A 27,140-nucleotide genomic window follows, 5' to 3' on the forward strand; every position below is an offset into this window, starting at 1 on the left:
GCTTTGTATAATCTCAAGCCCTTCAGTGGCAGACATTCGGAGTGTGTGCTCTGGCGTGTGAGCATTCGCGAGCTGCCGCAACGAAGATCTTTTTGCGAAGGTTATTTCATGATCCAAGACTGAGTTTGCGCTCATAATAAAATTGTCCAGCGTCCCAGCTCCATATCCTCCCGATGTCAGTTTCTTGCTCCGACTGTCACGCCCAGCCATTTCCCTAGTACAGTTTTGGTTAATACAACAGGTACTTACAGGATGTAGAATGACCTTCAGTGTGGGAGATGCAAGACGTTAGAGGGGTGGCCCGGTCCAGTCTCCTCCGTGCTACAACGGGCTTAAACGGGCCCGCCCTTGGCCCGGGCTTCGCCCAGCGCGCAACCGCACGCGTTCCGTGAAGCGGTAGCCGCGTGCAGTTAAATGGAGGCAGGTAGGTGGGCGGAAAGAGGAATACAGCTGCGGAGTGTTACGGAGCTGCTGGTCCTCGCAGTCCAGTGAAGACAAATCCAGGCAAAAGCACTAAGATCCACAGACACTGCTGCGAGCGGCTCCCGCGAGCAGTTAAATGCAGGCAGGTAGGTGGGCGGGAAGCGGAACACAGCTGCAGAGTGTTCCGGGGCTGCTGGTCCTCGCAGTCCCGTGAAGACAAATCCAGGCAAAAGCACCAAGTTCCACAGACACTGCTGCGAGCCGCTCCCGCGAAGCGGGGGCCGCGAGCAGTTAAATGCAGGCAGGTGGGTGGGCAGGAAGAGGAACACAGCTGCGGAGTGTTACGGGGCTGCTGGTCCTCGCTGTCCCGTGAAGACAAATCCAGGCAAAATGCAAAAGCACCAAGTTCCACAGACACTGCTGCGAGCGGCTACCGCGAAGCGGGGGCCGCGAGCAGTTAAATGCAGGCAGGTAGGTGGGCAGGAAGAGGAACACAGCTGCGGAGTGTTACAGGGCTGCTGGTCCTCGCAGTCCCGTGAAGACAAATCCAGGCAAAAGTACCAAGTTCCACAGACACTTTCGCGGGGGCCGCGAGCAGTTAAATGCAGGCAGGTAGGTGGGCGGGAAGAGGAACACAGCTGCGGAGTGTTACGGGGCTGCTGGTCCTCGCAGTCCCGTGAAGACAAATCCAGGCAAAAGTACCAAGTTCCACAGACACTTTCGCGGGGGCCGCGAGCAGTTAAATGCAGGCAGGTAGGTGGGCGGGAAGAGGAACACAGCTGCGGAGTGTTACGGGGCTGCTGGTCCTCGCAGTCCCGTGAAGACAAATCCAGGCAAAAGCACCAAGTTCCACAGACACTGCTGCGAGTGGCACCACTGTGAATAATAAAAGCCATGGAGCAACTGTTCACTATTAGTGTGATATTTGGACAATGTTTTAATGACTTTTGAGATTTTACTTGCCGACTCGTATTCTTCTCGACATACGGCCAGTCCGACATGCCCAAGTTTTTCTGAGGTAAACATCAACATCTGTGTTAGTCACTGTCGCTTGACAATGCAACTGATGACACTTTGGACAAAGATTTAGACAACGGTCGACTTTGTTTAGCATCGATTTGCCTCAGCTGATGTTGCCACTTGGCCTTGTGTGCAGGCGAAGAACGTCGCTTCTGGAACATTAGAGCGTTCACTTTGACTGATGCACGTGTGGCACGCTGCACCATGGCAAACTCTCTGGTAGAGCACTGTCACTCTTTGGGTTACTTATCCCCTATCTCATCACCAGTTGAACTGTCCGCCCCAGCTTGTGTACTCATAAATAAATACGCCACACACGGACCTCAGTATTACACGTCTTTCTTCTTTACCGTGCAACTGCAAACTCCATGTTGTAAACATGAACTTTATTCACCACACCCAAACATTTACATCTTAGTTCTACGGAGGTCATTAGGAACCAAAAGGGTAGTGTCATCGCCAACTCACAAGACACTACACAAACAAGGTTGGTGAAGCACCTAGAAGTGCATTCCTCTCTTTCTTTGTGGTGCTGAGGTTTACATCTTAGGCAATTCCCAACCAGAAGTGTTAGGGGAAGTAGTATTTAACAAGAATATTGCAACCCAATTTTAAGGGATGCACAAATCAATCTAAGATAATTCAATTGTGTGACAAATTACCTGAGCTTTACAAAAGGTTATCAATACCAATTAGTAAAAGGTTGTTACCGAATAACTACAAAACGTTTGCCTGTGTTGAATAAATGAATAACCACCTGAACGTTACAATGTAGATAACTAGAGAGGAACATCAAGGGGCAGATTTAGTATGATTTTGCACCAGGGTTGCATCAGTTTTGTGGTGCAGCCCCGATGCAAAATAGTTTTTGGCATTTGCGAAGCCACACAAAGCCACTTTGTGTGTTTTAGTAAATGCAAAGCAGCGCATAGTGCTGCCTTGCATTACTTTGCATCTGGTAGGTGTTACATGGGTGGAGCATGGGAGTTCCCATGCCGCAATCTATGCACTTCGAGGCAAGCTCAGATTTATAAAGACGCGTAGATCTGGTTTTGCACCAAAATGGTGCACTTTCCCAACAGAGGCGTAACAAGGAGAAATATCTTCATTTCTTTTTGTTACTTCCTTTTTCAATGTATGCTGCATTCTGCAGAGCGCATAACAAGAGGAATATGCCTCCAAGGATTGATTTTGTGCAGGAGTATATCCCTTCCTGCACAAAGATTGTAATGCAGCCAATCTTGCACCATGGTGCAAGGTGCCAGCTTTGGCACTAGGCAGTACACTGCGCCAGCGATAGACGAGAGTAGAAGTGCACCATACCTTTGTTGGTATGTCACATTCATGCTCCCTCCCTTTCACACAACGCAGAGCAGCTTGCCTTGCTGCACTGCGTTGCATGCATTTTTAATACAGATACCCCCATTAACTATTGTAATAAACATTTCAATATGTCTTAAAAGGGAAAAACTCAGTGCTTCCCTTGGACATTTCAAAACTGCTGAGATGTCGGAGTGGTCCAACAAGATCAAGAGACAGGTGCCATCTTAATTGTGGTCATGAGGGAATCATCTACAATTTGTAAGGGACCTTACAATGCTGCAGCATTGTCTAATTCCAGATTGGTAGCTGTGGCACTGATGTGATCTTGGAGATGAGCGTGTACTGTTTTTTCCACAATCGTACCTATGAAGGCTAGATGAGTCATGGGCAAGAAGTTGAAGTAGTTAACAAGGTTTGGTGTGGGTTTCTTTCAGAGTTGGAAGCTATGGCCTGTCTGAAGCGCTTCTGGAAGGATGCCTTAATTGAAAAAGGCATTGACCATGGTGAAAAGGGGTGATCGAGATTCTCTGGTGTGGGCTTTGATTAAGGACTAGCATGAGGCATTCTCTTCTTAGGCAAGATCAGCAACCATTGTGGCTTTTAAGGATTCCATGTGACAGATGCTAACCTAAGTGCATCAGTAAAAGGAGAAACAGACTTGGTGTTTGTTGATGTGCTGTCAGGTCGTCTGTATTTTTCACTGAAAAAGAGGTTGATCGTATTGCACTTGGAGTGTGGGACAGAATGGTCAGGCAGAGTGCTCGATGCAGGGCTCGATTGTCCTGAAGAACATTTTGTCTCTACTGCCAACTTTATTGAAGGATTGTTATAGTAGTTGGCTTTGCTTGATGTGACCAGTTGCTGCGTGCTGCGCAGAGGAACAACCATTGCATGAGGTCATCAGCGCTTTTGTTTTTCTTCCACTTTCTTTCCTGTCTGCGAATTAAGTCTTTATTGTCTGCAAGGTCTTTTTAGTGTCAAGATGACGAAGGGTCTGTCTTCCAATTGCTTACTTTAGTTGGACTGAGGATATTCACATCATTTTCTAGATGGAGATTGTGATAATTTAGAAGGGCGTTGACCTTAGCCATGGAAGTGCAGGGTGAGAGATGAGTTTGTGCTTTAGGTCGTTGATAGAGTCTTTGCAGACTCTTGAGGTTTTTTTTTGCGGAGTTAATCTCTTTGTTTCAGTTAGACAGTGAGCAGGTTCATGAGCATGGCAAAGAGGTCAGTCCAGTCTACATGTATGAGGGTTAGAGGTTATAGGTTAGCGATTTGGCTTTAGAATCTGTTTGTTGCAAGACATACTGGCACATGCTGCGTTTGTACTGAGTCGGTCAATGAGCGGTTAGCGTTTTTTGGGATGCTGAAGTCACTGAGGAGTGTAGTGTAGTGTAGATTAGATCAGACAGGGAGGTTTACAAATTTGCCTATGAAGTCTTTGTTCTGGCCTGAAAGCATTTTGATGGGGTGAACTAAGTTGCAGAGAATGGGAAGTAGCATGTGAAGAGCACCACAGTTGTGTTGCTTGGCTGCCTACGATGCAAGACCAGGAACACTTATAGTAACAGAAGATGTCCTCCCTTCTTATATGGGCAGTCTTTGTGCTGGATGCTGTAGCCACATCAATGATCTCACCCACTCTGTCCTATCAAAAAGTAAGTACCTCTTCTCTAAGAGCACAAAGGCTAGCCTCTCGGAGAAATTTCCAAGAATAGCTCCCCATCCTCTAATGGTTCTCCAGACAGGCCTGTTTCATACCGTTCTCCAAGACTAAATAATGCATTTCTATTCAAGACTTCACAAAATTCACTTAGTTTTTAAAAATCAAGCCCAACTGAAAGAAACTTTAGGAAACACTAGGGAAAAATGTCATTATTTGCCTCCTTCATATCTGAAGGAGGCCACTACAATTGAAGAAGACCGTCACACAAATCTCTACACACATGCTCAAATGCACATTATAATCATAATGAAAACACTAGGTGCAATGCCCTGATTATTTTCACAGTTAAACAGGGTAGTGCTGGGAGGTTGCCAGAGATCTGAATACAAAATGGAATTGCTCTAGTCCGTCTGTGGAAATGAGGGGTAGAAAACCGACAGTTTACTGTTTAATCTGGCTTGTATAAGAACTTCAGACCATCTTAAGCACAGCATCACTGCAGCAGATGCACAGCTGGTGAAAAATTAACCAAATGGGAGTGGTCTATGAACCAAATGAGGAAGACACATCAGGCAGCATGGAAAGCGGGCGTAGAAACCCATGTCGAGGGCAGCAAACTGGATTCCCCTAGCATCAGTGAAGAGGAAGAGAGAACGACAGCACCCTCTCATGCGAATCAGCTGCTGAGATGACATCCAAGAGCTTGCCTGGCTAGATGGAGGACACGCAGCATAGAAGAGCCAGGCCTTGCGACACCGGTGTTGCCCCCTAACTGCGATAAGTGCTGGCGGGGGGATGCTTTGAGCCTCATGTCCTCAGAACAGGGGACATGGATCCGGCATGACTAGTGGTTAGTCAACAATGATGTTAACAGGTGGGTGAAGGAAGTTAGACACCTATCGGATCATTCATCAGTGCTGTTGAGTTTGTCAATCCCGGTGGGACACAGCTGGCCATTCAGTTTGGAAATCCCTTTGGGACAGAGCCAGTCATTCTTGTAGCATTACATCGAAACGTGTTCACTGATGCAGTATTCAGAGAGGAAATAAAAGAGAAAACTAGAGAATTTTTCCAAAATATTGATGGAACGGTAGAGGGCAAGAGCACTGAGGGTGGGAGGCATTTATGGCAGTTATCAGAGCGATGTACATGTCTAAACAAAATGGGATATTAAAAACTTTAAGAGTCCATATGCATAAGTTTGAAAAATACATATACTTGCTTAAAGTATCAAATGGCAAATCTGAGGGATGCTGGATAGATAGATAATAAACAGAAAATATTATAATACAATGAAGTAGAAGACCTCCCAGAAAATACCCTGGCACATAGACACAGAGACGGTGAGGGGCCAGGGAAATTTCATGGCAGACATATTTAGAAACAAGTGGGCATCAGGGGATATAGCTGCAAAACAGGCAGCAAACTGTTGCATTCAACACCAAACAGAAGATATTGCCCAGGTATTTAAATCCTCATATGCAGGTGTCCATGACTCGCAGATCCAGGCAAGGGTAGATCAGATTATTGAGTATTTATAGGACATAGCAATGGAATGGCTGGGAAGGGTCACTAGGAATTCCTCATGTACGCCATCACAGTAGAAGAGATTGCAAAGCTCATGGCTCAGACAGCCTGCCAAATGAATTTTATGCGTATGCCACCATCATCGGGCCACATTTGTTCGCAGTGTATAGTGAGGCTTGGGAAAAAGGGGATCTCCCTCAAACTATGAGAGAAGCCTTTATAATTTCCATTGCCAAGCTAGGCAAGCAACAGCAATAGTTTGATTCATATAGGACACTCTCTGTAATTAATGTTGATGTGAAAATTCTAGCTAAAATACTAGCCAATAGGCTGTGGCCCATGATTACAGACTTAGTGATGCCAGATCAATCATGCTTCATCCACACCTGTTCAACTGCACACAAACCTACTCACTATATTTGCTTTTATTGCACCAGCTAAACCAAGACTTGGAGGATGTGGCTGTGCTATTCGATGCCACCAAAGCTTTTGCCTCTCTGAGGGGGGTTATTCTTTCAAGTTCTACGCAAATAGGGATGTCCAATCCATTCATGCAACGGATATAGCTGATGTATGGCAAACCCAGTAAATGGGTGTGCAACGATTACATGGTTTCAGATCCAATAGTGAGGCACACAACAGGGAAGCCCTCTACCTCTGTTATTATTTGGCTTTTCCCTGGAGCCGTGAGTATGTTGGCTCCGATAGTATCATTCTGGTAAGGCAAATCAGCATCATAGAGAGTAAACTGATCAGCTCCCTCTGTGCAGCTGATATGGCAATTTATATGAAACACCTTGGTGAGAATGTATCTCCTGTTATTAGGGAAAACATAAAATGTAGATTTCTCTCTGAACTCCAAATAAACTGGGAAAAAAATTAAAGTTCTGCCTTTGGCCCAGGGAACTGGACACTGTTATGTAGAATATCCATTAGAATGGACGACAGAACTAGTGCAATACCATAGAATTTGGCTTGGCAGGGTACGAGAAGCCACCATCACTGAAAACTATGGGAAAGCACTGATAAATTTATAAGCACGGATAGGAAAATGGATTTTGATGCAACTTTTCCTAGCTGGCAGAATAGGTATCATGAAAATGGTTGTGCCTCCAAAATTTTAAATCTGTTCAACAATATCCCCTTGACAATAAGTCAAAATTTTTCAGAACACTCAGATCCTTGCATACATGCAATCAAAATTGAGATGGTATATAATTACCCTGCCACATGATGAGGGTGGCTTCAAGGCACCAAATATGGGGCTTTATTATCTATGTGTACAGGCACAATATGAATACCACTGGTACTATCCCACCCCATATCTGCCTTACCTGGCGATAGAAATAGACATACCATTGCCGACTCCATTAACAGTCAGTGTGATACATCAACAACTGCCAAGAAGAAAGCAGGAGATGGGTGCGCTTTGATGCACAGGCATAACAAACAAAAAAAGAGCACACGTGAGCGCCATTTACTCGCTACAACTCCCATTGGTACATCACCGCAAAATAACTTCCATGGGTGAAGATAAGTTAGCTGGAGTTGAATACACTGGGATCAATATATTCTGGGGGAGGTGGAAGTTTACAGGCCAGAATATGGGAAACTCATTAAATAGCAGTCCGATGACGAAATTATTTTTTGATTACAGGGCCAGTGTGGCATGTAACAATTTGTTTAACACATAACAAGAGAAGTCTAAATGATTACAATCCTTAGCACTGTTGCGGACATCTGAAAAACTAAAAAACTTTTTACAAGGCTGTACAACTGTGTGCAGAATGGAACCTAGAACCTATCATCCATATTTTGGAAGAAACTTGTAAATATTGCTGCTACCAGCCTGGTGAACTACCCCCTAGCAGTCGCTTGCCCATTCTACACTTTAAATCCTTACACAGGATATATCATACCCAGACAGGTCTGATGGAAAAGGGCTTAGGAGAAACGAATTGATAAATGCGAAAGATGTAAGGGTGAGGGAGCTGACTTTTTGTACATAAGGGTGAGGGAGCTGACTTTTTGTACATGGTTCGGGGTTTCGCTTAAATATTTAGATTTTGGCATAATATTACTAAAAGTCTAGACGAAATGAGAGACTCTTGTATTAAGGTAGATCCTGTTATATGCCTTTTTTGGTATGTAAGACGGATGCCGTTACAATTTGGAAATTCACAGCTGATGCCTTGCTGATGACCAAACTACGAGTAGCAACGAGACGCGGAAGATGGCTGACCCTTACCCAGCAAGAAGGATTAAACAATCTAGTTTACTGCAACAAAGAGTTTGAAATTCATACAATTTTGTTACTGGATCATCTAGACCTAAGGAAGTTGGGGCCCCGCTTCACGGGCATCTTCTGAACCGGGGCGAGACTTTGCAACAATAGACCCATCAGCCAGCGGGTGGCTCCTCCGCTATGGTGGAGGGGCATTGCTCTCACTGCTTTTAAGTAGTGCAAATAAAGGAAATATAAAATGATAATAACTTTGAGTTAATATAATTTTATGTTTCCGTGCTGCTTTGCGGGCGGGACTGCTCTGCTCTCGGAGCAGGGTCGGGGAGGAGTGGTTTGCCCACACCTTAGTGCACATGGCTGTTTGGCCGGCCCTCTGTGGGGGGAGGGGATGGGGGTGGAAAGTGTTTCCACTTGGAACACTGACAGACAGGACAGCTGTCTATGACTTGATCTTGAAGAAGGCACAGATTACACACCCAATGCCAACTGAATTATGCCAACTTGATTAGACCTAGAGGACAAATTGAAAAAGGATATTTTCTATCCCTGACTTTCCCACAGATTCTTTCTCACATGACCTGGAAAATGAGTACTAGAACTTATTAGTTCTCAATGCATCAAACCGATGTAAGGTATTAAAGAGCCTACTAATGTTCTTTGGCACACTAGTCTTTTTTTGTCATGTTTAAACCCACATTTTTTCACCCATGACTCAGTTTCAATGCATAGTGGGATCATGTGTCATCCTCATAGCAAAAATGTAAACTTTTCAAGTAAACAATCTGCATTTTTCTGAACACCACACTGGATGACAGAGTAGTGCATTGCATGTAATCTACAACAGCACATGCTGCAAACACTATGTTTTAATAAAGGCTGGAAGACCTCATGTTAGATTTGACCTGTTGAAAATAAAACCAAGATAGAGCATAAAACTAGAATGTTACTGATCCTCATTTTACAGTCTTTTCTCAAGATGCACTAGTTTTGCATGCAGTGGCGTACCTAGACCTTTTGCCACCCCGCGACGGCCACAGGTAAGAGCGGGGAGGAGGCCGCCGTCCACCAAACTCATGCCGTCCAGAGCAGACCACCCCTCCCACCCTCCCTTGTTATGCCACTGTTTGCATGTAGTGTTAAAGCAGGACACTACAAACGTAGTTTTCCAAGCATGGATTAGACCCAGAGCATGTTTCATTGATAGCAGCAGTGTGACTTTCATGGAATGAGATAGTCACCCTTTGAGATGAAATTCAGGGAGAATTAACAAAAATATACAGGGCTCTATCTTCAGTTAAGATTCAAAAGAAGGAGCCGAAACACATCAATATTCTATGGATAAAATAGAAGGTAAATGTATCCCTGTTATTACCAATGTGGTATAGCCCTTATTTTGACTATTTTGCATTAGATAGGTTGATAAATAGGCTCTGACCCATGTCTGTGATCTGCTTTGTTTTCCTCTACATTTCTTTTCTATCAGAGTAGTCTGCTGTTCATCAGACTGCACTCATAATGCAACACAGATTGGTAACTAGTGTTCACTATTTATCCCACTCGTGACCATGTGCTGAACTGTGTTTCTACTAAGCATCCAATGACTCTTGCCGTAGACTAAGGGTGGTCTTCACAATCAATCTTTTCTTTCCATTACTCAGGACTGTATGAGTTGTTATCTTCCATTCTGTGCCAGTCAGTGCAATCAATCTCTGGCCTTCCTTCAGCAAATTCCCATATACGCTGTAGTCGGTTGATTCAACAAGGATGCACAGAGGGGGCTCTAAATAGTCCAGTTTAATAAAAGCTTTACTTTTGTGAGTTCATACTTCTCAGGAGAAACTCTAGATCTTGTTCTGATTGCTTAGAATAACTTCAGCAAAGCCCCAGGGCCCATTGAAGAGGCACCGCTTATCTTCCTAAGAAGTATTTGAATATGTCTAGGAAAGTTATGATTTCCATATATAATACCAATCTTCTTGCTCCTGACCTTCGAATTGTAACAAACCAACCTTGAGTTCCTTCTTAGTGTTTTAATCTGAGATGCTTCGAAGTGATGGTTTCCTCTGATATCCAAAGCTGGTTTCTTGACATGTTTTATCATATTGAAGGAAAATTCAACATCCCTTCTGTGGCAAGATATATTAAATTGAAACCCTTTCATTTCTGCCCGTTATTCACGAAAATCACCAGTTTTAGAGCAGAAGGTCTGTGGGTGCCTAATTGGCAGTATTTTTTTTTTATACAGATGTACATGCATAACTAGGGAGAAAAATCCCAGACAACTTAAGCACCTCTATATGGCCTTGCAAACCAATGAAACAATCAATAAAATAATGCTTAAGACAAGAATGTCCTAAAACCCCAAACCAAAAGTCTTAGTCAATGACTGTTCCTCTAGGGAAGCAATTCTATGAACATTAAACTTGTGTGGAGATCCGAACAATCTGGCCTGGGCCTGATTCACTCATACCTACTTCTATTTTAGATGTCTGTGCATAACCGACAAGTCGGAAATCAGTAATTGGTATTGAAGAAAGCACAGACATTTTCTGAAAGGATTTGAAAATGACAAAAAAATTAGCTCCATAAAATAATTTATTTCAACAGTTATACTAAGATTCCAACTCTTTAATTTTAATTGTAAAACAAATCCAGACAACAGGACGGTTGCTTGTGATATACTTGGACAGTGGCTGGAGAGCACTGTTAGATACCATGAAGAAATTGAATAGGATGTAAGCAATATTTTCTACTGATCAACATTGTCTATTTAACATTAATACCAGCATCTGTTGTATTATATTTTGCAAGTAAGAAAAAAAAATAAGCTTCACTTCCCCAGAAAGAATGAATATGAAAAGGGTACAATGCATTTTCACAATTTGTTATGGAAAGGTAAAATATGTAAACAAAGATAAGGTGGGTGCAGTGGATTCGCATCAAAAATATAATGGGATCATCGAAATGAATTTGGAAAAGAGTAATAAGGCATCATACATATCTATCTCAGAAAATGTTTAGTCACAAAAGCCTAAATATTGTAGAGAATAGAGCTATGCATCTGAATGTGTCATTTTACCAAATAGGAAAGTGGCATTTGAATGACTCTAGCAGACCATATTGGGTCATGGATGTGTCTCAAATGCAGGGCAGCTAGCAGTCCTTATGCAAGCAATACAGCTAATAATGCATGTTCGCCAATGCTCCAGTCCGAATCACTGCTATGCTTCCAAGACTTTTAAGAAGGCAGGGTTCAAAGGGAATATATTAATTTTCTAAAAAAAATTATCTGAACTATTTAGGGGCCCATTCAAAATGAAATTAATATTTTCATTAACTGTAGGTGTACGCCTACAATTTTGGCAAAGTTGCTTATTTCATCTGTTACATAACACCCACGCTTACAAGACTTTTAAGAAGGCAGGGTTCAACGGGAATATATTGATGTTGTAAAACAAATTATCTCAACTATTTAAGGACCCATTCAAAATTATAATTAATATTTTCATTAACTGTAGGTGTACGCCTACAATTTTAGCAAAGTTGCTTATTTCATCTGTTACATAACACCCACAGCCAGATTTACTGTTACTTTCAAGGCTTAAAGGCACATCAAAAGTATCTTTTTTTGTTTCCACCTGTAAATAATTTTTCCATTCAGATAACCTCCTTATCCAACATGACGTAAAATAGGGTTATATTGAAGAATTATTCACCCTCAAAGACGTACTTACGCTAGCCTCTGCTGCACCTAAGTTTAGGTTTATCAATTGTAAACTGGCTTTGACACGAATTGGAATTTGTGGGGACAGAAATCCTCAAATGAAGATTAGCAGAATCAAGACTTCTGATTTGCACACACAACTCGAAGTAGGGTACCTATGGAAAGAGTAACTCCTTACTAGTGTGTACACTAGTAAGGAGTCTAGTGAATAAACTAGGGGGGGTTCAATTATGGGGGGGGGGAAACAGTCACCCCGAGTCTCAGTGCCATATAAGGAAGGACCTTTAAGCACTGGGACACTTCACATCCTTTCCCCCTAATAATTGTCACTTTCCCCATCTTTGTCATCTGGAGGGGGGTCTCCGGTCCCAGTAGAGTGTGTAGCTTGCACCTAGATATCATCACCCATGTTTTCCTCTTGACCCTCCCAAGCCTCCAGTACCTCCATCTACAATCCTGCCAATGGGCATCTACGCCACTCTCTCCTCTGCCCGAGTCAAAACTGTTGCGTTCCTGAGTGCGGCCATCGGGCCATTCCCTGGTTTCCGCATCATTGCTATTCGCTGCTTGGCCAGTGCTGGGGCGAGATCTACAAATCTAGTGCCTACTTTCCGAGCCTATGAAATAACCCTATTAGACAAGTCTCTACCATCACTGCAGTGTGCGGTCAAGACTGATGGCGAGTGTATGGATTACTAATACCCAGAAAGGACGCAGCCAATGACAACTCCATGTCATGTGGCCAAAATCGGCATCCAAAACCGAGCATCTGGGGCAGGCTCTCGGCTCCCCTCCCCCCCCCCCCCCCCCCCCCCCCCCATATATACTTTGTAGCCTATGTGCACGTAAATTAATTGAATACTTCAACCTCACGTTCCTGGAAATACGTTTGGGGTGCGCCAGAATCTTACTCCAGTCCGAATCAGAAGGGCACTGCTTTCCATATGTTGGGTGTGTAATTTGAGGGCCACTGTTTCTCTCCTTGGATGGCACATTATAACTTTTATCTGTCAACAAATGAAGTACCATCGAGTTGTGAACTGTAAAACGTGTTGATTCGGTCGGAGGGTCAGTATAGTTTGCGTGTGTGCAGCTCAGTACTTCATGGTTTTTCGAAATTAGGTGTAAACTTCTTTATTTTATGTCCACAAAGACACATGACTTTGGCCCCCATTACGAGTTACCCGGGATCATCTAGGCCGGAATGAACAATTCCGGCTAATATCTCACCATGAGTTTAGGGGAGTTACAAATTACTTCCCCCAGTGGGGAATGATGCATGGACCAGGGAACACTAGGCACAATTCTGCATGTTTTCCTCCCTTCCAGGAGAAATACATTTTGCCCAAATCTGCACACATTTCACCCTGATTAAAGCTAGTGGTAAATGGTGCAGGGCCTTTTTTTTCTTGGCCCTATGTGTATGGAAGTGTGTGATGGGTGGCAGGAGGGCAGAGTCTCTTTTAGTTTGGTTGAGGGAAACCTCTTCTTCACCTCAGGTCACGAAATTATTTGGATCAGAGTTTGAGGACCAGATAATTCTGGACCTGGACACACTTAATGTGCTAAAACCATGGAGTATTTATTTCTAACAACCTAAACTGCCATCCAGGTGGAAATAATATTGTCTCTACATTTGAAAACAGGAGAAAGAAGATCAAAAACAAGATCAATATGTGCATGATTTATTTTCATATTCGTGTTGAGTTGCGGTTTTCTTCTGTGGATTTTCATTATCTCTATCCACGACACAGTACCCCAAGTCTGCACTGAGCCCAGTAGCAGCCAGTGTTTGGGATGAGTGGTGGGGCGTGCGGGAGGCGAGGAGGGGGCATAGGGGTACTGAAGGGAGCAAAATAAAAAAAATAAAAATCGTACCTTAATCCGGCCACGTCTCACTCCTCTGCTTCAGACAGACATAGGCTCCCAGAATGCGCTGCGGCCAATCCTGAAGCTGCACTCATATGAGAGCAGTTTCAGGATTGGCCTGAAAGCCCTAGATTGGCGCTCCAGGACAGACTGGGATTCTGTGCCTGCTTTCTAAAACCCCATCAATGCAGCTGGGGTTAGAGAGAGGTTCATTGCACATGATGGTTTGGCCGCCCTGAGACGGCTGGCCAAATCATCATGTGCAGTGAAGGCAGTGCACTACCACTCCCCTCAGCGCTCTCACCCTCCAGGCCTTGCCGCCAAAACTCGTCAGGAAAGGAGACATGAAATTAACACGTGTCATTATTTTACCTTTCCTGACGTTTTTTGGGGAGGGGGCGACGTTCCACCGCCACAGCGGAGGATCCGCCGCTGACAGCCTCATATTGAGAGTTTGACTCATTTTCGCCTCAAGAAATGAAGTGCTTCATCTTGTTACCCTTCAACGTAACTTCCAGAGCATTGCATTGCACTACCCATTTTACTCTCAGTGGACACTAAATATAACATTGGAGAGCTATGCAAAAATAATACTGCACAATAACAAACCCATGCATATTTCTCCCCGATGAGTCCATTTATTTGCCTGAAAGGGAGCATGTGGTCAACACATCAACCTGTGTTGATGTGACATATTTAAAATATATAATTTACCAGTGTTAAAACAAGTCCAAAAATTACATTCTTGTTGATATGTAGATGTCAATAAGATTAAAACAAACCTGGGTTCCTATCAGCAGGAAGGGGATGTTGGGTGCATATTCCTTCAGTTCGGGGACCCATTCCTCCTTTACATTTTGGAACGAGGCGGGATTCACGACTGAGAAGCAGATAAGGAACACATCGGTCATAGGATATGACAAAGGCCTTAGACGATCATAGTCTTCCTGCAAAAGAGCATTATATTATATACAACTCTGCACTCCCAATGAAAAAAACCAAGATTACTGAGAGTAACAGACAGCTACAACTGTTGTCAATGGTTACGGCAAAATATCCGTGCACACACATTACACAAACTTTACTGGCATTTTAAGACAGCAGATATCAACATACACCATGACACAGACAATTTAAATATATTAAATATATATCACAACAATGATGTGGGTTCCACACAGATAAAAATATACCAAGACTGCACATTAAAGAATCTTAATCAAATACCAACCGAGAACAAACTCTTTAACTACTAATGTTTACATCCAGTGGGTTCATAACATAGAACAATCGATAGAAACTAGAGGGGGTGGTTAAACTTCCTGATTTTCTCTCGCTCATAGTGTGACCAATAGAAGTATTTGAGGTTTCAAATATATTGCTAGGGTACTTGTGATTGGTGGCCACAAGCTCAAAAACCATCATGTGTAAGATTGCACAGCTTGTGATAAAATACCCGACTGCTGTTTTTTGGTCTTGGCTACAGGCAAGATGTCAAAGACTTACTTTGTTTAATACCAATACTATGAGTGAACTTTTGGTCATTCTACTTCTGATCATTGGTTGGCTTTCTTGTCAATCTCCTTTTCATGCCTTTTATTCAATGTATTTCCTTCCTCCTCTTAGGTTAGCCCTATCCCTGGAACACCACTGTTTTACAGTGTTTGATTGGATGTGCTGTATTCTTTCACTGCTTACACTCAGGGAACTACTTTTTTCCTGCCGTGCTCCATGGGAGTGCATGCAGGCTTTGTTCTCGCTCACTTGTTTACTTGTTTCATTTTACATTTTTGCCCCTCAAGTGCTTTTGACAAAGTGCAGTACAAAGTTACTTTTAAACCCCTATTATACACACTATTACCATTTCTGGAAATAAGCCTTGTCCACACTTTAACAGCACTGTCTCGCTCATCTTTTCTCTCAGTGGTCCTCTGCCTGGCTCCTCCATTCTTCTTCCCCTCCCCCTTCACACTCCCTGTCCCGCTTCATGCTTTTAATTTTTTTTCAAGAGTCCAGCAGCAGCAAATTGCTACTTGGTCATTCACTTTCTAGTTTTTGTGCTCTCAGACACTTTACGTTATCTTTTTAATTCACTTTTTAGAAATGCCCACCGGCTTGAAAAAATAAAATTCCAAAATTGCAACTGGTGCATTATGACACATACCCACCCATGTGCCATACATTGGCAGACATATTTGTTGGCTTTTCTTTATTAGAACCCCATTCCAAAATGGCCATCTATGCATCTGCATGCATGTACAGGTGTTGTTGCGCACTGGTGGCCATTTTGGAATATCATTATGCCAATGCAAACAAGCATTGGAAAAGCCAAAACCTCAGGCATTCAAAGGAGAACACGGCTGACTTTGCCAATTCTTGTTTCTTAAAATGTTTGTCTGAGGCACTAGCAGGAAGCACATATCTAACATTAGTAAGTAAAGTTCACAAAACAACGGTTGAGTCTTATGTTAGCATGTTATCTCATTATAACTGAGAAAGATCATAAATGACTATACCACCCATAGCTGCCTAATTTAAAGATGGGAAGGGGGCACTACAGAGTATGATACTCTAAGAATCTGCCACCCCCCTGCCATCTCTGGTTATCACAGTTTCCCGCGCCTGGTTCTGCTGCTACTCCACTTTAACCAGGCAGCCATGCACCATCTCCCTCCGCAAACGTAACTCTCCTTTATCCTAAGTAACCACTATAAACCTCTCATGTATGCCCGGATGGAGAGGAGATTAACTCATTTCAAACTGACATATAGGTTTCTCCCCTCGGCCATATTGTGGAAGCAGAAGCCTACCCAAGAGTATGCATCAACAATAATTCAAATGCTGTGATATTGTAGTGATTCACCTCCAGGTAAACTATTGTGCAACTGAAATCAATCACAATCAAACACACGAAAGGCTTCTTTGTTAAACATTGCTCATTTAGTAAGTGTACAATAACTGCAGGAACTATACTAACGTGAAGTCTTTAACACCAATGAAGTAAAACCCGAAACAGATCCCTGCCCAAATATGAACCACTTTGAACTCATAGTGGCTTGTGTAACCTGACAGCTTGAAATTACAATGTTTGCAAACATCGAGTATCCAATCCCTAACAACAAGCCATTTTGTTCAGTTTTACTTCTTCCTCCTTAACATCTGAAAAATTAGTGGCAAACAAACACCATAAGGTCACCAAGACAATTAATTGCCCCCACTTACTAGCGTGTCCTAATTGCTTGTTTCTTGCTCTTGTGTGAATGGCAATTTATGTAAGTGGTGGTAAGTGTCACTTAATTGTTGAAATGCTATGTTTGTGTCTGCTGTGGCTGTCGAGAACTGTATACATTTGCCACTGATCGCTGTGATGGGTATCATGTCCAGGCACACACTTATAAGACTCAGACACAGCAGAGAGGAGCCACCGAGGCCGAATTTGAAACGATGGAGGCTCATTGGTGCCAGGATGGGTCATGAAGTGCAGGTAATAAATAAAGTCGACTAGATGTCAGGCGTCATCGGGCGCCACTGGGGTGCGATGTGATGGGCCGTCATCCATTGCAGTTTAGCCTCACTACATCACATCCAGGGCATCAGGCGTCCCTACATCTCAGTAACTGCATCGGGAATCACATGACCGTTAATATTTCACACCAGAAGTCACAGCATCACAGGAGATATTACATCATCAGTAGGAATATGTAAATATTAAAATATATTTTATGTTGCCTCCCTAACTTTTAGAAAAAATATTAGAAAACATTAGAATGGGGGCATTTACCTTCCAATAAGACACAAAAATGAAAAGTAATAAGATTAAATATATAGAGAATACATGGAAGGTAGTCCAGTTTTGTCATCTAGGGTTTCTGTTGACATCATAAATGTCACCAGAATCCTGAGATGACAATATTGTATTATTTAGATATTTTTAATATTTAATGTTTATTTTAACGTAGTTCTTTTAAACAAGTTGTTTATCAAACAACGAAATGTTTACTGGAAATAGAATGTGAAATATAGAATTATACTGATTGCTTCACTGCAGTAAAAAGTAGAGAAAAATACTTACTATGTACTTAAAAAGTAGAATCTTCTAAAAAATATAAATTTATATATATGCATACATACACTGGAAAAAACACAGAAACCGATTAATGTTTCTGGCCCAAACAAAACAAACCACCGAAAGTCACCAGATATGGTTTATTTGTAAACCATAACTTGTGCCGCCCGCTTCGGTGCTTATGACATCACACATGACATAATTGATCACATCACAAGTAATATTAACATTGACATTTCTGCCAGTTTTGTGTTGTGTGTTTCTTTACCCTAAAACGTTGGCTTATGGTTTGCGTTTTGTTTTTTATCTCGTTATCTAGGGCTTCTTTGCTATTTTCCTTTTATTACCGATTTCTTTCATGTTTTTCTCAAGTATTTCGATGTTTATTGTGTTTTCATATGAATCTTGTGAACTGTACAAGTATCTTGTTTTAAATTTTTTAGGGAAGTTAATATAGGTTCAGACTTTCTTGTGTACTTTGGATTTCACTTTTGATGTTGTTGATCTACGTAGCCTGTAACATTTAGGGGCCGATTAAGATCTCGTTCGGAAAGCATTCCGACCGAATCAGTTCCGGAATGCTTTCTAGAGAACTCGGATTGGGAGAGTCCAACCGAGCGATTTAGAGGCATCTGGATGCTTCTGGATACGATTCGGTGGGACTTCCATTGAAGACTGTGTGTGTTATGAATGAGAACACAGGCTCCAATTGAAGAAAAGGGTGGCTGTGGAAACTCGTGCACCCTGTGGCAGGCACCCCATGGTGCCTGCCACACTGTGCATGGTTGATAAGAGGGGACCATGAGTACCCCCACGAGCCCGATTCGGAGGGCCAGGGTGAAGGGGGGCCTGCTACTGGCCCCTAAAGACAGATTCAGACAGCCGATTCATTCTGGGCAAAACCAAATCGGAACAGCTGTGCGAATTGTACATCGTAATCACTTGCTCGGACACAGAGTCAATAGAGCAGTATGATTCGGCTCCGAAAGGCTCGACTTGTCCGAATGCCTTTCAGAACCGATTTGAACAGCCCTTGCGTTTTGCGGGCATGTAATGTAAATGTAATGTAATGTAAAAATTACTTATAAAGCGCAGCATACACCGGACGGTTTCTTGGCGCTGTCATAATAGGTCGTTGGGAACAGGGTACGATTTGGTTGGAAACATGGCCCCTTAGTCTGCTACTTTCTAACTGTGGCTTTCTTTCAATTAATGGATTGTTTTACACACTTAATTATAAATTAACACTGTTTGCAGCTTTTGGCTGCCTATGACCGTGCACAGTAATGGTTTGATGCAAGTCTACCCTGTGTTACGGCTCTGTGCCCAACCCGATTTTTGCTGCCAACTTCCAATGCACACTCCTTTGGAAATGCACAGTGAGGAGTGGCGGTAAGCCCTTGCCTCTAACCAGTCCCTGAATTCAACACCCGCTGTGCACAGCCTTAGGCCGTACGCATAGGGGTTGGCTCAAGGCCTGTTGCAGCCAGACCTTGGATCCAATCTCATCTGTGTCAATCCATCTCGATTATTTGTGCCCTTATTTTCTGTGTTGCAGTGTGCTCATCAATTATGTCAGTAGTGATAAAGTATGTGATGTCACCAATGAGCTCATTTGTGATATCGTCAATGATGTCATGTGTGAATTCATATGTGTTACAAGGGGTGACTTTGCAAAGCCCGAAAGGAACAGGCTCCTACATTTAACACCCAAAGTCCTGTACTGAGTTCAAGGGCAATAATTGCCATTTTGTATGTGTGGAGTTCGGGGTTCAAAATAACGTTTGTCCCTCAAATCCTTTGAAATGATTTTTGAGGAGTTCCAATTCCCGCTCCACCAGCAGTAGAAACACATGCAGCTGCTTCATTGCCTCGCGAGTCGCCCTGGGTCCCGGAGACCTGGGCTCTTCCGTCCACTCTGGGGGTCACCTATCTCAAAGTGTGTCGCCAATTCTGAGGGGTGATTTTGGGCTTTTACAACATTTTAACACTGCATTTGTACTCCCTACCCCTAATGGAGAGCCGCAGGCCAATTGGCTGACTCGGCTCCAGGTGGAGTACGAGGCGGAGAAATGGATGAACCTTCTGGAAACTCTCAGCTGCGGAGCCCAGGCGGCCAGAATGAAGTTCTGCATCTTGAAGACATTGCATGATTGGCATTGGACATTGGCGAAGCTTAGGGCGGTGGGGCTCCTGCTCCACTCTAATTGTTGGCGCTGTGATGATATGCTGTGACGTGGTACATATTCTGTGTGATTTTCCTACGGTCCTTCCCTTCTGGAAGACTGTTGGCTCCACATTCTCAGAGAAGTTGGCGATCTCTATGCTCCTCGCACACACCATGATCCTGCTTCATGACTCCACAGACTTCCCTGCACTGTCGACTGCTTCGTATTATGCTCGAGACAGGTAAAAGCTGTGTTCTCTGGCGCTCCCCATCCATGCATTTGTAAATTGATACTTGTATAGCGCACTACTCACCCGCAAGGGTCTCAAGGCGCTTGTACGAATACCGCTGTGGAACCCATCCTGGCTTTCCCTGTGAGGCGTCCACTCCTGGGCACCCCCAAGGTGGAGGCCAGGCATCCTTAGCGTTGTGGGGGCCGTTGTGGAGATTAAGCAAGCTATTGCCCAGAGTTGCAGAGTGGGACTCCATGATTGGAATAGGCACCGAGGCGAGAATGATCAGGTCCGTGGAATTTTGAGCCCAAGACCCGCCGAGGCGGGGAATTGAACCCTGGTCCCGGGCTAGACCTCTGCATCAGGGTCTGCCGCTCTAATCATTGAGCCACACTTCTCCACAATGAGGAGTGGCTTACAGAAATGTACAAGATGGGCTGGTACGAGCTGCTCATTTACAACCTGCAAGACAAGGTAGAGACCTTCCTTCACACCTGCGTGCCCTACTTGCAAGGCGACCGCTGCTGATCACTGTTCGGCAGACAGGCAAAGAACCTGGGTTTCTATAGAGTCTGAGCTCCATTTCTGGCTCCGCTGGCCACTCTACGTGCTGCAATTGCCTCTGGACCTCTCCTCCTTTGCTGTGTCCCCTCCTCCAGAGGCTGCAAGGCCCATGGTGGGTCCCTTTCCCTCTTGTCCCTCTTTCCCGTCCTTCCCTTTGTCCCCTTCCCCCTCGTCTCTTTTGCCTCTCTCTTACCCTCTCGCATCCCTGCACACCCCCATCCCGGGGCCGAGCCTCCCCCACTATTCCCCGTTTTTCTCCCCTTGTTGCAGTTTATAGCCTGGCCTGACAACATGGCGCTAGGACCCCTATTCCTGTTTTGATGATTGTGTGTTGTGCCTGGATTGCAAACCGTGTGCCTCCATGTATCCACAGATTTTTGCAGGTCACCGTTGAATGGTGCCACTGCGGTTTTGTTTTTGGGCCACTTTGTACATAAATAAAGAAATGCAACATCAAAAAACTAAATTAAGTATGTGAACTACTCGTGCACTAGGGTAACTATAACTCATGCCATCGCCATGAACTGCTAATTACCCCACATATTACGTCACTCATAACATCTTCTGTGGCATCATTGGTAATATCACTGCACCATCTGTTGTGAAATTATTGATGAGCAAAATGGTCATTGTAGGGGTGTAAGTTGTAGTTACCTAAGGGCACGAGTTATAGTTACTTGAGATAACTCATACTGTATAACTGCTGAATTTCTATGATTTTGTGTGTGTACAATCTAAACCCAACTATAATGTCCCTGTAACCTTTGTTTTTGTCCAGTGAATTTATATATATATATATATATATATATATATATATATATATATATTTTTTTTTTTTTTTTTCACCGAAAACACACAGCCAAAATGTAAGTTCCACCTGGGTGGAATTTAAATTACACCAGAGTCGTTTTTGGTGACTGCGCATTTCTGTTTGACGCAGAATTACAGATATTCCTTGATTACTCCGGATTGCTTAATTTAGGGGAAAAATTCTACTTTAAGAGCACATTAAGAGAGCAATCGCTAATTATGTTCTGCTGAATTTAGCTCTATTTCTTAGCACAAAACTGGATACTGTGTCTATTTTGGGTTCAAGGATGCATTTTGCAAATTTTGCACCCAGAAAATAGCTGTAAATGGCAAAAGTAAGTTAGGGAAAACCCAACCTCAAGACCTCATTTAGCGGACGCAAGCGGCTGCTCGTTAACTGTATTCTGCTGCATTTAGCTCTATTTCTTAGTGTAAAAATGCATCCTCTGGGATTTTTGAGCTGTGAAATAGTACTAAACACAGAATTATTCCTCTCACGTAATTTAGTTTAGTCTCGGGTAATTCTTAGGTAATTCTGAGTGATTACGGTATAGGGAAGTATGTGAGCTAAGCCCACTCCAATTTATGATCCAGGCTCAAATGAGGACAACCACTTTGCATGTTATGTTTGCTATGCACACACTAACTCCCACTACCCACAATGTTGCTCTATAGAATGCGCTTCCTCTACCATTGGGCAACTGGATTTTTTTAGCTTGGTGAGAGTTAAGGTGTGTTGATACCAAAACTGACAAGCTTCTGTGGTTTTCTGCATTTAAACCAGAACCATAATTCAGTATAAAAGTTTTTTTTAGTGATTCTTTGTTTGTTTCATGATGTACTCAATTTCCAATCCCAGCAGTGTATGGCTTTTGGCCATGCACAGCAGGGGTTCCTTTTTTGCTGCTCCAGGCAGTGGGGTGATGTTCCTCTGTCTTAGCAGATTAGCCGCCACTGGTGCTAAAGTTGCACATTTATTTCGCTTTATATAGCGCGTAATCACCCAGGGGTCTCTAAGCGCTTTGTCAGGTACATACCAAGATTCTACGGCCGATCATCAAGTTACATAACAGATTTGAAAAATATTCATAAAATGCAGAATCTGTCACGTAAAATAGTGGCTTGTTGGATCCCAATCCATTTTTGGTTCACAAATCACGTGCTAAAGCAAACATTTAGTGTAAAAAAAATACAAGCAAGTAATATGGTCCTATATTGACATATCAGGGTTCTTGTGACATTTACAAGCAAACAGTACTTTAACTTGGTGTTTTACATTCTAACCAGAACCCCTCGATGTAAAGAATACATAATAAAGCCTATCTATACTAGATGGCTCAAATACATAGTAAATAAAATATTGGCCAGATGAGGGACGCAATCATTCAGTTGTCATTAAAACCTTATTCTCCTGAGTTTGAAAAATAACTCTTTTCTATTTATTTTGTCATGCTAGGGGTGTGGTTACATAAAACGAATCTGTTTCTTCTTTTTTGAAGTAATAATGAGCGGAGGAATTGCAGTGCCACAGAGTTTCAGTGAAAAGCTTTGTAGAAATAAGCTATCACTTTCTATGGGAAGTATCTGCAGGGGACAAAAACTAATAGTTGATGAATATCAAAATTCAAACAATTTTGTAGGTGTGATTGCTTTTCAAAGCAGAATCTATTTCTTTTGTCCCTGCACGAAATTACTTTATTGGCTCCAAGCTTCTGAAAGAAACTCGTTCAATAGAAGGATGAAAGTTGCCTCAGCAACTAGGGACAGAATGGCAGCGATATTCTCCAGGTCAGGGAGATGCTGCATCCCACAATCTAGTCCAAGCTGCTTTCATAGATGCTGCATCACAAAATCTAGGCCTGGCTGCTTTCAGAGAGATGCTGCATCACAAAATCTAGTCCTGGCTGCTTCACAGATGTCTGCAGAGTGCCCGACTGGCTTTGTGCAAAGGCCAGGACACTGATAAAATGAAAGTTTTACACCCAAAGAGTATGAATAAATAACTCTGACCTGTAAAACAATTCCCCATTTGCTTTGACCTTCCCACAGCGTCACCATTGACCCCTCATTTAGAGTTCCACAAGAAAAGCACACCAAAAGAAGCAATGTTTTATTACCTCCTCTACCACTTTCTCGGACCATTGCTTATTAAATGAGGTGCCCAAATTCCTATCCAGGCACCACATGACCCAGCATAACAAAAATACAACTGTAAAACCACCTACCCTCCAGCTTACCCCTACATTACTTCAATTAATCGGAAAAGAACCCACGCCCTTTCTGTTTCATTTGCTTGCTCACTGAAATTATATATTATGTCAGCCTGACGGGTTTAAGCTTGTAGTTCCAGTGCTTGGTGGCCTGCAAGACTTTCAGGTAGGAATTTGAGGTTGCTTGGCATCCTGGATAAAGTTTAGGGCATCCTCCTGGACACCCTGGAAAGACATGGTGATATGCTGGGCATGCGGCTGGTGGTCTGGTAGAGGCTTTTAATTATATAACTTTTTACGATAAACAGGAGGATGGGGAGGTGTGGCCTCCTCTTGTTTCTTTTAGGAAGAAAGTAAACATTAAGCGGGTTAAGTTTAAGTAAAACAAAGTCTGGGTCTTTGGTTTTCCTATAATTTTATAGCATTTTCTCTAAAGCCTATATTCCGATCGAGCGGACGGAGAGTACCGCAAACTGTTAAGGGAGCATTTCCAAAATTTGGTGAATTTCCATTGCGAATCACTGCGATTCATCGGACGTGTTCCTTTGGACGCAGTCTGTTTAGAAATCATCCTTTTACAATAAAAAAATGAATTCCTGAATTAATTTATTGAATTGTTGAGCCCTATAATTTTGGCAAGGCTCTATCTTTCGGCTGAGCCTTGGAAACTTTAGACGTGATTAATTCACCCATTAATCAATTTTTTCTGATGGTTGATTTCAAAACATTTATCTTGTGCCCTGATGATGACCTTCTAAGTGATAAGGTCGAAAAAACCGTCAACGTTCCCTTTGGCAACTAAAGAGGACGCAGTCACTGCATTACTGATGTTGTGATATTTTAGACATTTTGTGTATTATTCCTCTGCCATTGTGTTTGCTTGTACACGGCGTAATTTGTGCTTTTGTATGATTATCATGTGTAACTCCATGAGCACCATTTTATGTCTGTATTATTCCTGATGCTTCTTGTGTTCTATAATAAGTTATTCAAATAACACAGTTATTTTCAAGAAAGTTTAGTCTGTGGGTACCTTTTATTTGCACTTTTTATGTGGTTAAATTTAATTACTGTGTAAATGTTTCCCTGAACCACTGTAGCTACTATAGTATATCATATTCTGATTTATGACATCAGTGATGTCAAATGATGTCATGAGTGAAGTAATATGTGAAGTCATAAGTGGTGCATGGAGGGGGCGCAAGTTAGTTAGCTTTGCTAACTATAACTTGTAAATTTCTGTGTTTTTTTAAGTTCAAAAAGTAAATGTTGCCATTGACAAATTCACTTAACTACAAAGTTATGTTAACCTTTGGTTTTTACAGTGAATTTCAAAGTTGTGTTTTTTAAACAAAAACAGATCTTTTTATTACACCCAACTAGAAAGCTACTTTAACCAATGTTTTTTTTCAATGAATTTCTAGTTTATTTTTCAACTTGAAGTAATATTTTATTACCATACAAAAAGACAATCCCTAGCTGGCCTTATATTTTTATAAGAGGAAGGGGACCATGTGACCCCCCTCCCGAGCCTAATTGTGCTCAGACCCAGGGCCTTATGGTTTTAAAGGAGAGTAGGACCAAGTGGCCCCCCAGGGCCTTATGTATTTTAAAGGGGAGGGGCCCCCTCCCTAAGCCTATTAAGCCAGTTAGGCTCTGGGGACCCAGGGCCTCTTGTTTTTTTTAAGGGGAGGGGTGAGCCAAGCGCGGCCCTAGGGACCAGATTAACCAGAGCCTTTTTTTTTTTTTTTACATGGGAGAAGGGCTTTGTGGCTCCCCTCCTTGGCCTTATTTTGTCCTTGGGACCCAAACCCCCAGGGCTGTTTTTTTTAACTAAAAGGGAGGGGGGCTGTGTGGACTCCCTCCTAGAGGCTTATTAGGCCATGTAGACTCCACCCCCCAAACCCCCCCCCCGGGCCTTTTATTTATATAAAAAGGGGAGGGGCGCGTGACACCTATTCTAGAGCCTTATTAGGCCCTAGGTACCCCATCGTCCCCAGGACCTTTTCTTTTTTACATTAATGGGGAGGGGGGCAAGTGGTTCACCTGAGCCATATTAGGCTCCGGGGAACCCATAATTAGGGCCATTTTTTATTGAACAGGGAAAGGAGCTGATTGGCTACCCTCCCCTAACCAGCTTTTTTTCTTATTCTTAATTAAAAAGGAGGGGACTGCATGCCTCCCCCAGCTTTTTTTAGGTCCTGGAGACCCCATCTCTCAGGGCCATTACTAAAATTAAAGGAGAGTAGGGCCGCACTGGCACCCCTCCCTGAGCGTTGTTGGACCCTAGGGAACCCATGCCCCAGGGCCATTACTAAAAATAAACGCAAGGAGCTGATCAGCCCCCTCCCTGAGCCTGGTTAGACCCCGAGACCCTCATCCAGCCTTGTAAGGCCTCATGGACCCATCCCCTAGGGCCATTTCTAAAGATTAAGGGTATGGGGTATGCGTCCCCTGACCAACCCGCTATTGGCCCGAGGATCCCACCCCCCTGGGCCAGTGGTTCCCAATCTGTGAGCCATCAAAACTAGCCAGGTGCCCGGAAACCAAGCACACAGCTTTGGAACCACTGCATGCATGGTAATAGAGAAATGAAATACCCCCTTACTTTTTTTAAACATGTCAGTCACAAATGTTGGCATGTGTACCTTTCAAGCCTATTGGTAATGTGGTTCAAACAGAAGAAATATTGCAGTAGATAAAGTAGATGGGCTGGAAATGGCAATTCCTAAAAAACAGCATCATTCAGCACAGCGGGCCACATCATGACACTCATTAGGGTGAGTGGACGCACTTGACAATCCCCCACCGAGGGTGCTCGACGGGTGACAATTTTGGTTTGGACAGTCAGTTTAGAACTCATTGAAAAGATATTCGACTTATGTCATATTTTGTCTTTTGCCAGTTAATTCAGATCATTAACTCCGTCCTGGAAATGGACAGGTGTTGAATTGGGGCTTTCCAACTTTTCAGAAATTTACTTAGCTAGTTTGAGGACCCAACAAACATGGACTGTTGTCCACTACAGATGACAAGGAACCCAAGTTGCCATCACCGCTACAGTAGGATAGGATAAGAGTTTATAAAGCGCTCAATTGCCGTGGCGTCTTGGCGCTGATGTGTGTGAGGAGTCCAGAGATTGTTTCATCAGCAATTTAAGTGACAAAGAGAAGCGTCTTCAGGTTCTTCCTGAACAGCTTCCTGTTAGCTTGAAATCTCATGTCCAGGGGTAATCTATTCCATAGATGGGCTGCCCCATTGGATAATGTCCTACCTCCCCATCTGGCCCGCTT

At 43.1% G+C, this 27,140-nt stretch overlaps 1 protein-coding gene across 1 annotated transcript in view; it reads right to left on the reverse strand.

Annotated features, from left to right (window-relative positions):
• Positions 1-27,140, reverse strand: part of RHOQ (ras homolog family member Q) — a 244,781-nt gene that overhangs the window by 88,699 nt on the left and 128,942 nt on the right. Inside the window, exon 3 of the mRNA XM_086927782.1 lies at positions 14,580-14,744. Coding sequence (XP_086783908.1) covers positions 14,580-14,744 — 165 coding nt within the window. The remainder of the gene's footprint in view (positions 1-14,579; positions 14,745-27,140) is intronic.

The sequence above is a fragment of the Lissotriton vulgaris genome, chromosome 6 (assembly GCF_964263255.1).
Source record: "Lissotriton vulgaris chromosome 6, aLisVul1.2, whole genome shotgun sequence".
NCBI lineage: Eukaryota > Metazoa > Chordata > Amphibia > Caudata > Salamandridae > Lissotriton > Lissotriton vulgaris.